Here is a 14,542-nt window from a genome sequence, read left to right as displayed (position 1 = left end):
AAATTTGAGAAAAAAATGGAATTATAATATAATTTTCCGACAAAGGACTCACCTCCCATCTCCATGGATTGAATTGAAGTGGATCTTCATATTTGGCAGGATTTAAGTGCACAGCTTGAGAATACACCATAATTGCCCAACCAGCTGGAATGGTATATCCTGCATCACAAATAAATTTTGTTATGTGACATGTTATATAAAAACATAATCAAGAAAAATAACTTTATCAGATAATTATAGGGAGAAGGCATAAGTACCCCTAGACTATGACCGAAATTCCAGAGACACCTTAACTAAACTAAGGTCCTATTACCCCCTGAATTCATTTTATATATAATTTTGTGCACCTTTTGGCCTACGTGGCACACTCCGTGACTCCACGCAATTGAGGCGCATAGGAGATACTTGGATGCCACATAAGCCAAAAAGGTGTAAAAAATTACAAAAAAAAAATGAGTTCAAGGGGGTAATAAGACCTTAATTTAGTTAGGGTGCGTCTCTGAGATTTGGGTTATAGTCCAGGGGGGTACTTGTACCTTTTCCCAATAGTTATAAGAAAATAAAGAAATTAATTAAAACTAAGTAAAAAAAAACTGGACAAAATGAGTTAAAAATGGGAATTTTCTGAATTATTTGAGAGTATGAAGCATAATTTATGAAATATTATGATGCGAAAATAACCTTTGAAATTGATTTCTTTGAGTGTTTTCCTGAAAAGTGCAGGAGCAATATTTGCCAGTCTGACTGTTTCATTGATAAACTGCATTTTCAAGTATATATTCAAATAAAATATAAATAAAAAAGTATTATACATAAATTGAGTAATATAGATTAAATATACCTGAAATGTGAACTTCATTGATTTATATTCTTGCCATGTAAGTCCATAAGATGCATTTTCCCTTCTTTTAATTATTGCCTCATGTTCCTCCTGAAAGTATTTAGATTGTGGTATTTGGAGTAATTAATCTCAACATAAAATTTTGTATAAGATATAATACAATATTTGTTTGGTTGCATAAGAAAAAAATAATGTTTCATAGGTAGATGAATATTTTCTTTGTCCTACTTTATGTGACGTAATTCTGAATATAAGCGTCAACCAATCTATGCTTTTGTTTGAATTCACACATAGAATATTTTAAAAAACACACATATATGTTGTTCAATTGATCAAGAAGATGAGTTTCACTTACTTTTAATTCTTTCAAAGCTTGAGGATGTTCATGAAGAAATTTAATAGCCAAAGTTATAGCCCAAGAGGTTGTCTCAAAGCTAACAAAGAGCAACACAAACATCAAATCCAAAGCTATTCCCTCAGTGAGAATTGTGTCTTTACTTTGAAGTTCTTCTAATACATAATCAAAGAAGTCACTTTGTTCCTTTCTTGGTTGTGATTTCCTTTCCTCTAGCATTCTTTTGAGCATCTTCAATATCTTCTTTCTTCCCTAATGAACATCTTCAACAGTTAGTTCAATCATGACTTGTATAAATTCAGTCTAACGTCGTTATAATAATATTGTTTGTTCCATATATTTGGATGTAACAGCGAAATATTTCTATAGAGAACAAGAGTATAACATAATATAAAGAAAACTTGATTATTATTATTATAGTGAAATGATATTCTACAGAATGGTTACTATAGAGACATCTGACTGTATAGGATTTAATTTAGGGAGAATATTATTTTTAATCCGTTAGTTATTAATAGATTCTGATTTTAATACTGGTGGCATATGCATTAATTAAAATGCATGGTTAAAGTGTAGGAAATATGCTATAGCTAGGGAGAAGTATATTACCTTCGAATATGGAGCAACATTACAAGTATAACATAACACATTGGTAACATAACACTGAATCAAAAGTGTACATTTCAAACAATTCAAAGTTAAATATGCTTAATTAGATATTATAAAGACTAAAATTAGAAGGTGTCGATCAATAATTGAAGGATCAAACATGCTATTAACCCTTTTAACTTATATAAGACTCTTAATAGTGTAAAGAGTCTTTTATACAATTAGTGGAGTTTAACATGTGATATATAGTAGATTAATTATTATTTTCGACTGGTTACCAACTAATTACTCTATTTGGTCTAGTTTGTGTGACATAATTTGAATTGATACAGAGTTTAATAAAGAAACCTAGACTTTTAAAACTTGTATTTTGATTAAATATATCATAATATTTGTGCAGTTATAAAAGCTTTAAATTTTGTGGCATTACATACCGATAATATTTGTGTGATTGTAAAAAGTTCTTATTAAAGGTAAAATAGAAACTATCAAAAAGTTATAAATATATCATTTAAAAAAATAAAAATACATCTAGTAAGAAAATAGTATATATAACATAAACTTAAATATATGGAGTAATATTGTTTATTATAGAGTTTGGTATACATTGAATTACTTTATGATGCAACTCAAGCTTCATCAAGACCTTGCACACAAAATAGAGCTAGGGAGTTCAAGGGTTAATTATTCATTTTTATTTTTCAGGTTATTATTTATCCACTTTTTATAAAGGATTAATCCATCGGGGTTACTAAGAGGATAGAGAACTAACCATTTACTAAGAATAAATCAAAGCGTGAACATGTTAACGAAAATCATAATAGCATATCATAATAATATGAACATCATATCATATATACACACATAATAACATACACATAATAACATAGTACATACACTTAGGGAGAAGATTACTAGGATCTAGAAAACAGATAACTACTTACATGATAATGGTCGGAATGAGGTTTCCCTTTCGGGAGTCCCCGAAGTGACCTTGCAGGTACTTGTAGGAAAATAAACACTCACACTCTTTGTACAAACACAACAAACACTTACTCACTTTTTATTTTGAAAGGGAAGGGGAATATGTAAACTATTACTTAGAAATATTTAAGCTTTTGCTCTCTGCTCTGCACTTCGCTCTATCTCTTTTCTTGTAATATGGTTCTATTTATAGAAGTCCATCCGGATTTGAAATTCGGATTTCAATTTCTAAAAACTTTCTTCACCTGCCGGGTGCTCTTTGGGCCCCATCGTCACATGGCTTTGTGAAACCTTTGTTGAAATTGAGTGTCCTTCTTTGTCTTCTTGTGATAGTGGAGTGGTGTCCTTCTTTTGTCTTCTTGTGATAGTGGAGTAGTGGACATGTAGTGGAGTTTCTTTATCATAATGGACTTGTAGTGGAGTCTTGTAGTGGAGTCTTGTAGTTGATGAAGGCTTGTGATGTCACTGCTTACCTATTTGTAGTGGAGTCTTGTAGTTGATGAAGGCTTGTGATGTCACTGCTTACCTATTTGTTTGTCTTCTTGTGTTGATGTTATTGCTACGTATTTCTCTAGGTATCCAGGTTGTGTAGTGTTACAGAATCAAAACTCATCCCTGAATCATTGTCGTCATTTGGATCATAATGTTGATTAAACTGGTCTGATAAATTATTTTCGTCACTGCTACTCTCGTGGTCAGAATTTGCTGGATCTGGCTTTGGATTTTCTCGTATGATTTTTTCTTGTACTTCTTTAGTCTTTTCTGTGAGAAATTTGTAAAGGGAACTTTTTATTATTTTTTCTATCCTTTTTTTTTTTTTCTTTTTTGGAGGAATCCTTTTGTCCTTTTACTTGTCTCTGCCATTGTATTGAAGCTTGCCGGCAGAATTCTTACACTTTTTGGTAAAGTGTCAACCATCAACGGATTTGATGAGTCTTTACCCGCTACCGTTTGAACGGGACTAGCTGTACCTTTAGCTGGTACAATAGCTTTTTCTACATTCGTTGGGGAATGTACACCCGTCTTATCCATTTTGTGGGGAGATGGAGAACTCTTATTTTGATCGGTATTTCCAAGTAAAAATCTTATCCTCTCTTGTAATAAGTGGATATGTTGTGTCATTTTCCCTTTTTCTGTTTCTAGTCTTTCGATTGTCTGATTTAGCCTTTTGAATCCTTCCGTCATTGAGGAACAATGATCGCAGAAAATGATTCTGTTTGTGTCTTTCTGAATATTGTATTGCAAAGACGGTCTTGAAATTTGTCTCAAAGCTGGACTGATGAAATAATTAGGCCCGAGAGTTCCTCTAGCATAGTCTAGTGCTTCATTCAAATCATTGAATCCCTTAAAGAGTGGGGTAGAGAAGTCTTTAATTGAATCTACTACTTCTATCCATGTCTGGAACACGCCCTGTAATTTTCCTTGGATTACTACATAAAATCTGAATTTTTTGTCTTCATTTTTGTCTGTAAAATAATGGCTTAATGAATTTACTACGGACACGAAATAACTGTTGTCTCGAGGAATCTTGTTGTATGCTATCCATAGGTTGTCTATTAAGCATCTTTGAGGTCTATCTATCTTCGTTTCTGGCTTCACCCTGAAACTTAGATTGGATGGAGGATAGAAAATTAAATTTTGTTTTCCAAAATATATTCTTTCCATGCTCGTTGTATTTTGTCTTGTTTGTGGTTGAAATGAAATATTTCCTAAGAGAGTCTGCAACAAGTCTTTGTCTTTTTGCCCACTTGAATTTGAACTAGATGCTCCGTCTTTATCTGTACTCATGCTGAAAACAAACAGTTAGTTTTCATAAGTCTGCTTAGTTGATCTGCTAAAGAATTATCTTTCCCCTTTATATGCTCTAAAGATATATTGTATATTGATGTAGCGTCTAAAAAATTTAACCATCTTCTTTTACTACTATTTTTTCCTTCTATTTTTTGGTGAAATTTTACAATAGCCTCGCAATCCGTTCTTACCAGAATTTCTTGTTTATTAATAATGTATAACTTAAAACTATTTAATCCGTATATAACTGCCAAAATTTCTGCATCTATGCTACTCATATTTCCCTTTTCTTTGTATTTTCCGCTGTGATAAGCGCAAATTTTTTCGTCTTTTTTATCTCCATATTTATTGTTTTTTGTTTTCAAAACTGCTCCCCACCCTTCGAGACTTCCGTCTGTTTCTACTATTGGGTAATCTGTTTCTAGTGGGAGGGCTAAATCTGGTATATCTTTAACCATTTGTTTGAGTTTTTGTACTAGTTTTATGTCTTCTACATTAAATGTCTTTTGTCCATGACTTCCTGTTTTAGAGTATAGGGGTCCTGCTACTTTCCCTAGATCTTTGATGAAACTCCGTGCATAATTTAGTATTCCTAGAAATTTTTGCAAGTCTTTAGTATTGTCTAATTTATCAGGCATATCTAGGACCTTTTTTGCTATATGGGGTTGTAGTTTTATCTTTCCATTTCCAATTTCTACCCCTAGGAATTTTATAAGAGTCTTACATAATTCCATTTTCTTTTTGCTAATTATAATTCCATTGTCTACGAATAGTTTAAATACCGTTTGCAAATGTCCTAGATGTTCATTTGTATTATTACTAAAAACTAAAATATCGTCTACATAAACTAAAATAAAGTTTTTATAGTCTCTAAATATATTATCCATCTTTCTTTGAAAAATTGGAGGGGCTGTTTTTAAACCGAAGGGCATTACCAACCATTCGAAATGTCCTTCTGGGCAGGTAAAGGCTGTCCATTCTATGCTATCTTCATGCATTTTGACTTGCCAATATCCGGACTTACAGTCAAACTTACTAAAAAATTTTCTTCCTTGTATTCGATTTATTAGTTCTGATTTGTCTGGCAATTTATATCCATCCATTCTAGTATTGTCATTAAGTCTTTTATAGTTTATTACCATCCTAGCTTTTCCTCTTAGTATTTCATTGTGATTTCTTACCATAAATGCGGCTGACCTATGTTTTGAAGTTGACCTTCTTATTACCCCTAGATTTAATAATTCTTTTATTTGATCTTCAAATTCCCTCAGGTCTTCATTCGTGGATTCTATTGAAGCAGTTTTAACCGTATATTCTGGGTTAATAATATCAAGTCTGCAGGTTATATGATTGGCTTCCCAGTGCTTCAGGGGTCTTTCTCCAATTATTTCTAGTTTATCTAAGATAGAAATTACTTCGTCTAGGTCTTTCTGGTTTTTTATAACTCCTATATGTTGTAATCCTTTCTTAAAATTATAAAGTTCAGTATTTATTTCTATTAAATTATAGTTTTTCTCTATTTGTATATCAGATAAACTTAATTCTAATAATTCAATTTCTTTAATGTCTTCCTCTTCTGTACTAACATGTAATTTAGTACAATTACATTCTTTCCCTTTATTACATTTTAATGTATTTGTATTATCAGTATTCTTAACATACCTTGATTTTGTAGGAACTGGTTCTATTGTTATGGAGGTTTGAGTCATATTTTTAGAAAATATTACTCCATCTCTAGTGAGAAGACAACTTCCGTTATTATGTAATAAGAAATCTAAGCCTAAAACAAAGTCTATCCTAATATTTAAATCTCTAACCCATATTTTTTCTAGTTTATAAGTAGGTTTATAGAAATCTGCACATGTGTTTAAAAAACTTATTTGAGCATTACTAACATAATGTTTGTATATATTTGAAGATCCGTCCATTTGCATGGCGCTTTGTGGTTCGAAAAATTCCTTTATTATTTCTATAGGCAGGATATTTCTATTTATTATACTCTTTGTACACCCTGAGTCTACTAGAGCTAAAGTTTCTATTTCATAGTTTTGAATTCTTATTCTCGTTAATATTTTGATAGTATTGATCTTTTTGTCTTCATTACAAATTAATCCTTCAAACGATTTGTATTCCTCTTTTTCATTTAAGAGCTCAATTCCTTCCTTTTCTTCTACCTCTTCTTCTACTTTTTCTTTTCCCTTTTCTAATTTATTCATTCTGTCTTCTAAACTATCAATCCTTTTTTCTAGGGACATTAATGTTTTTTCTTTTATGCTTATGGTCTGGTCTATAACTTTAATGTTAAATATTTTATTGATGCACATGAGGCATCCTTCTATATAGCAATTCGTACATTTAGCTCTTCTGTCTTTACTGGGATATCCTGTACAATTAAAACATTTTTGGCTATCTAGACCTTTCCCTTTTAAAAATTGGTGATCACAATGTAGATTGACAAATGTAAAATCCTTGATGTCCAATTTTTCTAATCCTATCTCATTTATTAAAGTTTCTTCTTCTGAATTAGATGAGTCGTGTTGTCTTCCTTCTAAACCATCTATACTTATTACTGAATATATACTTTCATTATCTGACATGTATTCATCTACATTTATCAGGGTTTCTTGGAAATCTTCTATGAGTTGGGAGTTTCTCGTTCTACTATTATTTCTTCCTGGACAAGTGTTAGCAAGATGTTCTTCACTTCCGCATGTAAAACAAGATAGTCTATTTTTATAGATTCTATTATTATTATGTTTTCTTACATGTCTATCTTTATTTAGGTAAGGCTTTTTTGCCGTAGATTTTCGTAGATAATATTTTTTCCTTGGTCTGTAGTCTTGGTTATTTTGATATTTTCTTCTATATTTCTTATTTGGTGTACCTTGATCATAGCTTTGTGTTGTATATATATTCTTACAAAAACCAGTCTCATTTTGCTTTAATTGTTTTTGTATTTGTATATTTGTACACTTTTCCTGTAATATTTCCATAACATGCTGTATTTTATGTCCGATAGACCAATTAACATTTGGATTTTGCATAACTCCTTCTCTTTTGCTCCATCTTTCTTCTATTTCTCTTCCTAATGCTCCAGGGAGTTTATTAAAAAGCTTTTTTCCTAAGCTTTGATCAAACGCATTGCCGCTTATAGCGCATAAATAAAAATAATCCTTTAGAAAGTTTTTGATATGGCTCCAATTTGTAATGCTAAGTTGTTCTAGTTTTATTAATGCATTCTTTTGCAATACTACCAATCCACTATTAGGGTCTTCTCCTGTTATTAGGTTGTGTATTTTATTAGTGAAATTATATGGATTTGGTCCCATATTTACTAGTTCTTGGAATTCTTGAGGGTAGGTTACCTTGTATGCTTCCCACATTCCTTTGATTAATTCTCCTAAAAAGGTTTCCATGTATCTATACATAGTTTCTGCATCTGTCTCACTATAATGATGTATGTAATCTGCTACTACTATTCCTTTCCATACATCTATTACTGAGTTCCATAATTGAGGATCATGAGCTGCTATGTTTAGTATCTTACCTCTATCTCCTCCATCTTGAAGCTTGATAGGGGCTTCTATTGGCATTCTTATTCCTATTGGTCTAACCATTTCTGGTTCTGTTGCCGGGTCTTGCCTAAATACCCGATGATGTGGTAAGTTTCCTATAGTATATTCTACTGGTGTTATGGGGGTTGTCTTTTGAAAAGGACTTGAACTAGAAGAAGCGGTTTCTATGAATTCTTTTAGACTGCGTGTTGTCTCATCATCACTTTCTTCTTGGGTGTTTTCTTTTTGTCTATACCCATAATTATCTATTCTGAATTTGCATTCTTTAAAATGTGTTTCTACTATAGAGATATCTATTTTTCCCATTTTACAACCTTTACACTTAAACAAAGTTGTTTTATTTTCTTTATGTAATTCTTTAGCTTGTGCTATTGATAAGTCTACTTCGTAGTCTTCTTCATTTATATTTTGGATATTCATACCTTCCATATTAATGGTTGATTCATTATCTTCTAAGTCTTCCTCTATTTCTTTTTGATCTGTATATTTATAATCAGTGAATCTAATTGATGTCTCTCCTTTAATATTAGTGTATGTGAGGTGGTCGTTTGGTCGTAATACTTCTTTTTTGCAGAAATTTTCTAAATTCCATTCTCTACCAGCATATTCTTCTGAATTTATTTTTAAAGGGTTCATTAACTTGATTCCTTTATTTCCCATTATACCTACTGCATCGTCTATCTTTATTTTAAACTTTGAACTGCTGTTGGTGGCTAATTTTCCTATAAAGCCAACACAAACTAAAAGATTATTTCCACAGTTCATTTCTTCATACCCTTTGGTCTGTATGCCTATTTTTATGTACTTACCAAATTCTTTTGAATTTATCATAAAATCTGGACTACAGTAAAATATTCCTCCATTGTTACTCATGTCTACTTCGGTTAAACCTATTATTGATCTTTTAGATTCTGACCATCTGCTATCATATAAAGTAATTAGTACTTTAGTACCTAAATTTTTTCTAGTTAATCCTTTAAGCCCTATCACCACCAATCCCATGTGCATGAGATTCATTCGTCTTTTCTGTATTTCTTGCATAGATTCTTTACTAATTAAATTTATACTTTCACTATCGTTTTCTGATACGCTTAACTGTTCTTCTCTATAATGTCTGTATAGATGTGCTGTTGATGAGAAAAAACCTGTATTATAGAGGACTTGTGGATTTAGCATTTTTAATTTATTTTGTTTGAAAATTTCTATGTCTCTATCTACATCTATTAATTCATCCAGCTGGTGACTACTACTAGGCTTAGATGAGTTATTCATAATTCGAGCTAACATATTGTTTCCTAGTCGATCTTGAGAGAAACTGGCCCTTTGTCTTTCTTGGGAATTTCTATTCCTGTTTGAAAAAAGGTCCATGTTTTGTCTTTTCTTTTAGGTTTATCCTCTTGAGGAGTTAATTCCACTCTCTTGAGCTGTTCTATTAAGTCTTGTATATCGTTTTCTTGCTTACCTTTTTTAGTAGGGGTTTTATTTTCCAATAAAATATCTAATTTTTTATTTATTTCTTTTATTTGGTCTTCTAGGTTTTTATTTAATTCTAATAAAGCAAATATTATCAAATTGTTTTGTTTTACCCTTATAGAATCTGTTTTTCCTGGTGGAACGTAATCTGATAAACCTTCAGGGTTAGCTTGAAATTGTGCTGTTTTTCTAAGGACTTCTTGGTAAAAGAGGTTGTTCATGAAAGGGTTAAGTCTTTAAGTTTACTTAGTTCTTTCTTAATTTCTTTTGTCTCTTTATAAATGTTTTCTATCTGGCTATTTAGTATTTCTAAAGGATTGTTATCAGTTATCTTATTTACTACTATGTTTTGTACCTTGGAAATTATATCTAGTTGCTGATTTTTTAGAAAGTCAAAATTTTGTTCTATTTTTTCTAATGATTTGTTTTGTCTTTGTTGCAAGGTTTCTATGGTTTCTATTATCTTTAGAAATCTATCGTCTTTGGACTGACTATGTTCTGCTAAATTTATTATTAGATCTGTAACCGTATTTAAATGTTGATTCTCGCTATGTAAAATATGGTCTCCTTCTGCGAAATTACACTTAAGTAGTGATCCAAATTTTAGTCTTCGATACTTCTTTTCTGAAACTATTTCTAAATCTAAGTATTCTAATCTCTTAATACTTCCTATTATGCTAAATATAGAGTTCTGTTTTTGCAATCTTGTGTTTCTATTCTAATTTCTTTTATGTAGTGATAAACTCTTGCTCCTATAGTAGGTATTTGTAAATCTATTTGTCTTATTTCTTGATGTATAGAAGATATTTGATTTGGTGTTAATAAATCTGAAAATAACCTTAGTTGTTCTGTATATAGTCGTCTTTGTTCTAATAGAAAATCGTATATATCTATATAGTTCTGTCTTATTTTTAATAGATACCAATGATATTCCTGGTCAATTATGATCTGTTTTTCGTATGGCCTAAATTTTTTCTTATATAGTCTAGATGACATATACTTAAACTAGAATGAGTACTACGTTATTTAACCTAAGAGAAAATTTAAATTACTAATATGATTTCTTTGAACTTCTATACGTCTATTTGCGTGTTGGATGTTACTATCTATACTATGTAGTTCCCACTTTAAAACACTTCATAACTCTGGGTTGACTAGGGTTGGTCGGTTCGAAGAATATAAACCCCCGTGGTTACAAAGTCTGTCTGTTAGGTCTTTAGTTTCTAATATTTCTAGATATAAACTTAAACCCTTTTTTAATCTTAAGCCAGTCAGCTTTAGTCTGTAATTCTCTATATAGATACCAATAATATAATCTTAATTGGTTAGCAAAAGGGTGTCTTTTCATATATTATCCTAAATTGTGTTCCCAAAAATCTTCTCGCTCTGATACCAATATAATATGAGTTTAAATTAAATATAATATGAGTTTAAATTAATAATAAGATGTAAATAAATAAGAGTGAGAATTTAGATTTAAACAAAAGAGGATAGCTTCTGTCAAGATGATGTAAGCTGCGGTTGTAAAATTTGTTGTAATTATTAGAAGATTCTGATTTTAATACTGGTGGCATATGCATTAATTAAAATGCATGGTTAAAGTGTAGGAAATATGCTATAGCTAGGGAGAAGTATATTACCTTCGAATATGGAGCAACATTACAAGTATAACATAACACATTGGTAACATAACACTGAATCAAAAGTGTACATTTCAAACAATTCAAAGTTAAATATGCTTAATTAGATATTATAAAGACTAAAATTAGAAGGTGTCGATCAATAATTGAAGGATCAAACATGCTATTAACCCTTTTAACTTATATAAGACTCTTAATAGTGTAAAGAGTCTTTTATACAATTAGTGGAGTTTAACATGTGATATATAGTAGATTAATTATTATTTTCGACTGGTTACCAACTAATTACTCTATTTGGTCTAGTTTGTGTGACATAATTTGAATTGATACAGAGTTTAATAAAGAAACCTAGACTTTTAAAACTTGTATTTTGATTAAATATATCATAATATTTGTGCAGTTATAAAAGCTTTAAATTTTGTGGCATTACATACCGATAATATTTGTGTGATTGTAAAAAGTTCTTATTAAAGGTAAAATAGAAACTATCAAAAAGTTATAAATATATCATTTTAAAAAATAAAAATACATCTAGTAAGAAAATAGTATATATAACATAAACTTAAATATATGGAGTAATATTGTTTATTATAGAGTTTGGTATACATTGAATTGCTTTATGATGCAACTCAAGCTTCATCAAGACCTTGCACACAAAATCGAGCTAGGGAGTTCAAGGGTTAATTATTCATTTTTATTTTTCAGGTTATTATTTATCCACTTTTTATAAAGGATTATCAATAATCATTATGCTACTAGTAGTGCATATAAATTAAATTATAAATACCTGTAAGCACTTATAATAGGCTGTTTCAGGAGAGTATATAGGGAAAGAAACTAATCCCTTTATAAAGGCTACAAAATTCTCACACACATTTTCTGTAGAATTCTCAGAATCATAGCTGATAAGTTTCTTTCCAGTTATATCAAATATTATCTGTAAAAAAAATTAAAAAATATTATGCTTCGAATTCATTTTTTTTTCAAAAAGTTCAAAAATCTGAACTCATAAATGATAAGTCCTAAATTCACTTACGTATAGTTCTAATTAAATGGGGAATTTAGAGGGTTCATTTCGTAGTCAGTACTCAACTTTAGTACTAGTTTTAGGGGTCTGCTAAAAGGTGTGTATGTTATCAAATTTCAGTTGAAGTTTTCAAACTTTGATAATTATTTTGTTGTACCTAAATCATGAGCTATCAAAGTCTGATATTTATATATGTTTTTTCTAATAGGAGATAGAGGAAAATAGAAATATGGTTTCAAGAGTTAATGGTCAAAAATACATATAGATTATCACTTTTCATTAATTTCATATGTCAATTGTCCGTTGTTTCCTTTACCTATTTAAACTATTACCCCTTTTATATTAAAACACGCATCGGTGCTAAGTTAGTTAAATATTTAAAATCAATCAATAATGGATGCGTGAAGGTCAACTCAACATCAACATGTGTTTTAATACAAAAATGAGTAATAGTTTAGGTACCTAGGAAATGAAAATATGAATCTCACAAAAATACAATAGTTTATGTGTTGTATACCATTAACTCTACTTTTAATCAAGATTTTCCTTGGAAGAAGTCTTCCATTAATTTATTTAATGTAACAAAATACATGGAATTAAGTCGAGTGACCATCTATGAAATTACCCTGAAATTTAGACTACTTACCTTGACTGTTGCTTCCTTCATCTCAACACTCTTTTGTTTTGACCATCTCTTCAAGTTATTATTTGTAGCTTTTTCAACCTCAGGGAGCATTTTTCTCAAACTTTCAGGGCAAAAAAGAGTTAGCACCATGTTTTTCAAGTACTTGTACATAAAACCATGTAAAGATCCAACATTTTGCCTTCCCATAATCTCAGAAAAAGTATGTGGATACCAACTTTGAAATAATTTTCCCTCTTGTTGGAAGATGTAGTGATTAAAATCAGGGTCTGTGGATACTATGATTGGATGTCCCACCAAACTAGTTCGAAATATCGGTCCATACCTGATTCAGAATTTAGATATTGTGAGTTTTAAGCCGAGAGATCAGTGGGAGGTGAATAGTGGTGTAAGTAAGAATTTTCATTAAGGGAATTCAAAATATGAAGTAAGTACATAAAGAAGTCGAAAAAGATTCAACATCTACTATATATACATAAAAAATAATTTTAATAATGTATATACAAATTAATTTTTTACCAAAAGGGGTTTGAATGAACCCACTAGTCCCTTACTAGTTCCGCCCCGAATATTGTGAAACGTATATTTAGTTCTATTGTATAGTTTAATCATTATAGATGATTGATTATTATAAAGAGTACTGACAATAATAGTAATAATTCTCTTCCTTTCAATTTGTTTGTCGTATTTTTCTTTTTAGCCCGTTTAAAAAAGAATGTCTCTTTTCCTTTTTGACAACTCTTTAACTTCAACTTTCTGCGTGACATGTTTAAAACCACAAAATTAAAGGACATTTTGGTATATTTAACATACCTTTAATTTAATCTCATTCAAAAATCGTTTTTTACTTTTTTAAACATTACTTCAAGTCAAAACATGTCAGACAAATTAAAACAGAGGGACTAAAAACTTTAAATAAGTTAATTACCTTTGCATCCTCTCCTTCACAAAAGGAGAAATATCCAATGATGTATTTGGTGCAAAGAATGGAATAGTCTCACCAAGTAATGGCCAACCCATTGAACCTGGTGGGAGTTTTCCATTGCTTTTAGGGTTCCTCCAGTAATGTATAATAACTATAACAACTAAAGATCCAATAATATAGATACCAAGTGACAACATTTTATTGATAATATATATTGTGTATGTAGTAGATTAAAGAGAAGGAAATGGTTTATAATTTTAGGAAATTATGGGAGACTATAAATAGGCAGTTGAATAATGTAGTCCATATATAATGCAGTTGGGTCTATCTATTCTTATCAAAATGTCCATACGAATTGGGATATGATTGAAATTTTTGTAAAGGAAAAAAAATACAAAATAATCTCTTCTTAAATGAGATATGTTTTTAGAGATTGAGATAAATTTACCATGAGATAAGATGTTATCGCCATATATATATAATATACTAGTAACGTAGCCCGGGCCCAACAAAAAACAAAATCATACTGGGAAGGTTATTTATGCTCATAAGTAAAGCGGAGCAGTTTAGTGATTGAGTTGAGTATGCATCTTGGTTGATCTACAGGAGGTATTTTGTTTGGGAACAACCATTTTGGAAAAGGATTGTAGTAGTATTGTTTTAGAATGACTTATTAGAC

General features: G+C 30.4%; 1 protein-coding gene across 3 annotated transcripts in view; it reads right to left on the bottom strand.

Annotated features, from left to right (window-relative positions):
• The window catches only part of LOC125814458 (cytochrome P450 87A3-like), a 145,993-nt gene that overhangs the window by 130,000 nt on the left and 1,451 nt on the right, over nt 1-14,542 (bottom strand). For 2 of the 3 annotated variants that reach the window (XM_049493904.1, XM_049493906.1), the window contains exons 2-7: nt 12,942-13,263; nt 12,056-12,205; nt 1,197-1,448; nt 842-931; nt 682-760; nt 53-159 (exon numbers count right to left, since the gene is read on the bottom strand). In XM_049493904.1, the coding sequence (XP_049349861.1) occupies nt 53-159; nt 682-760; nt 842-931; nt 1,197-1,448; nt 12,056-12,205; nt 12,942-13,263 (1,000 nt within the window). Of the gene's footprint in view, nt 1-52; nt 178-681; nt 761-841; nt 932-1,196; nt 1,449-12,055; nt 12,206-12,941; nt 13,264-14,542 lie in introns of all 3 variants that reach the window. The other variant, XM_049493905.1, reaches the window with a different exon arrangement.

The sequence above is a fragment of the Solanum verrucosum genome, unplaced genomic scaffold, assembly GCF_900185275.1.
Source record: "Solanum verrucosum unplaced genomic scaffold, falcon-dt-bn FXZP01000268.1, whole genome shotgun sequence".
In the NCBI taxonomy this organism is placed as follows: domain Eukaryota; kingdom Viridiplantae; phylum Streptophyta; class Magnoliopsida; order Solanales; family Solanaceae; genus Solanum; species Solanum verrucosum.
This window is presented reverse-complemented; position numbering and strand designations above follow the sequence as displayed.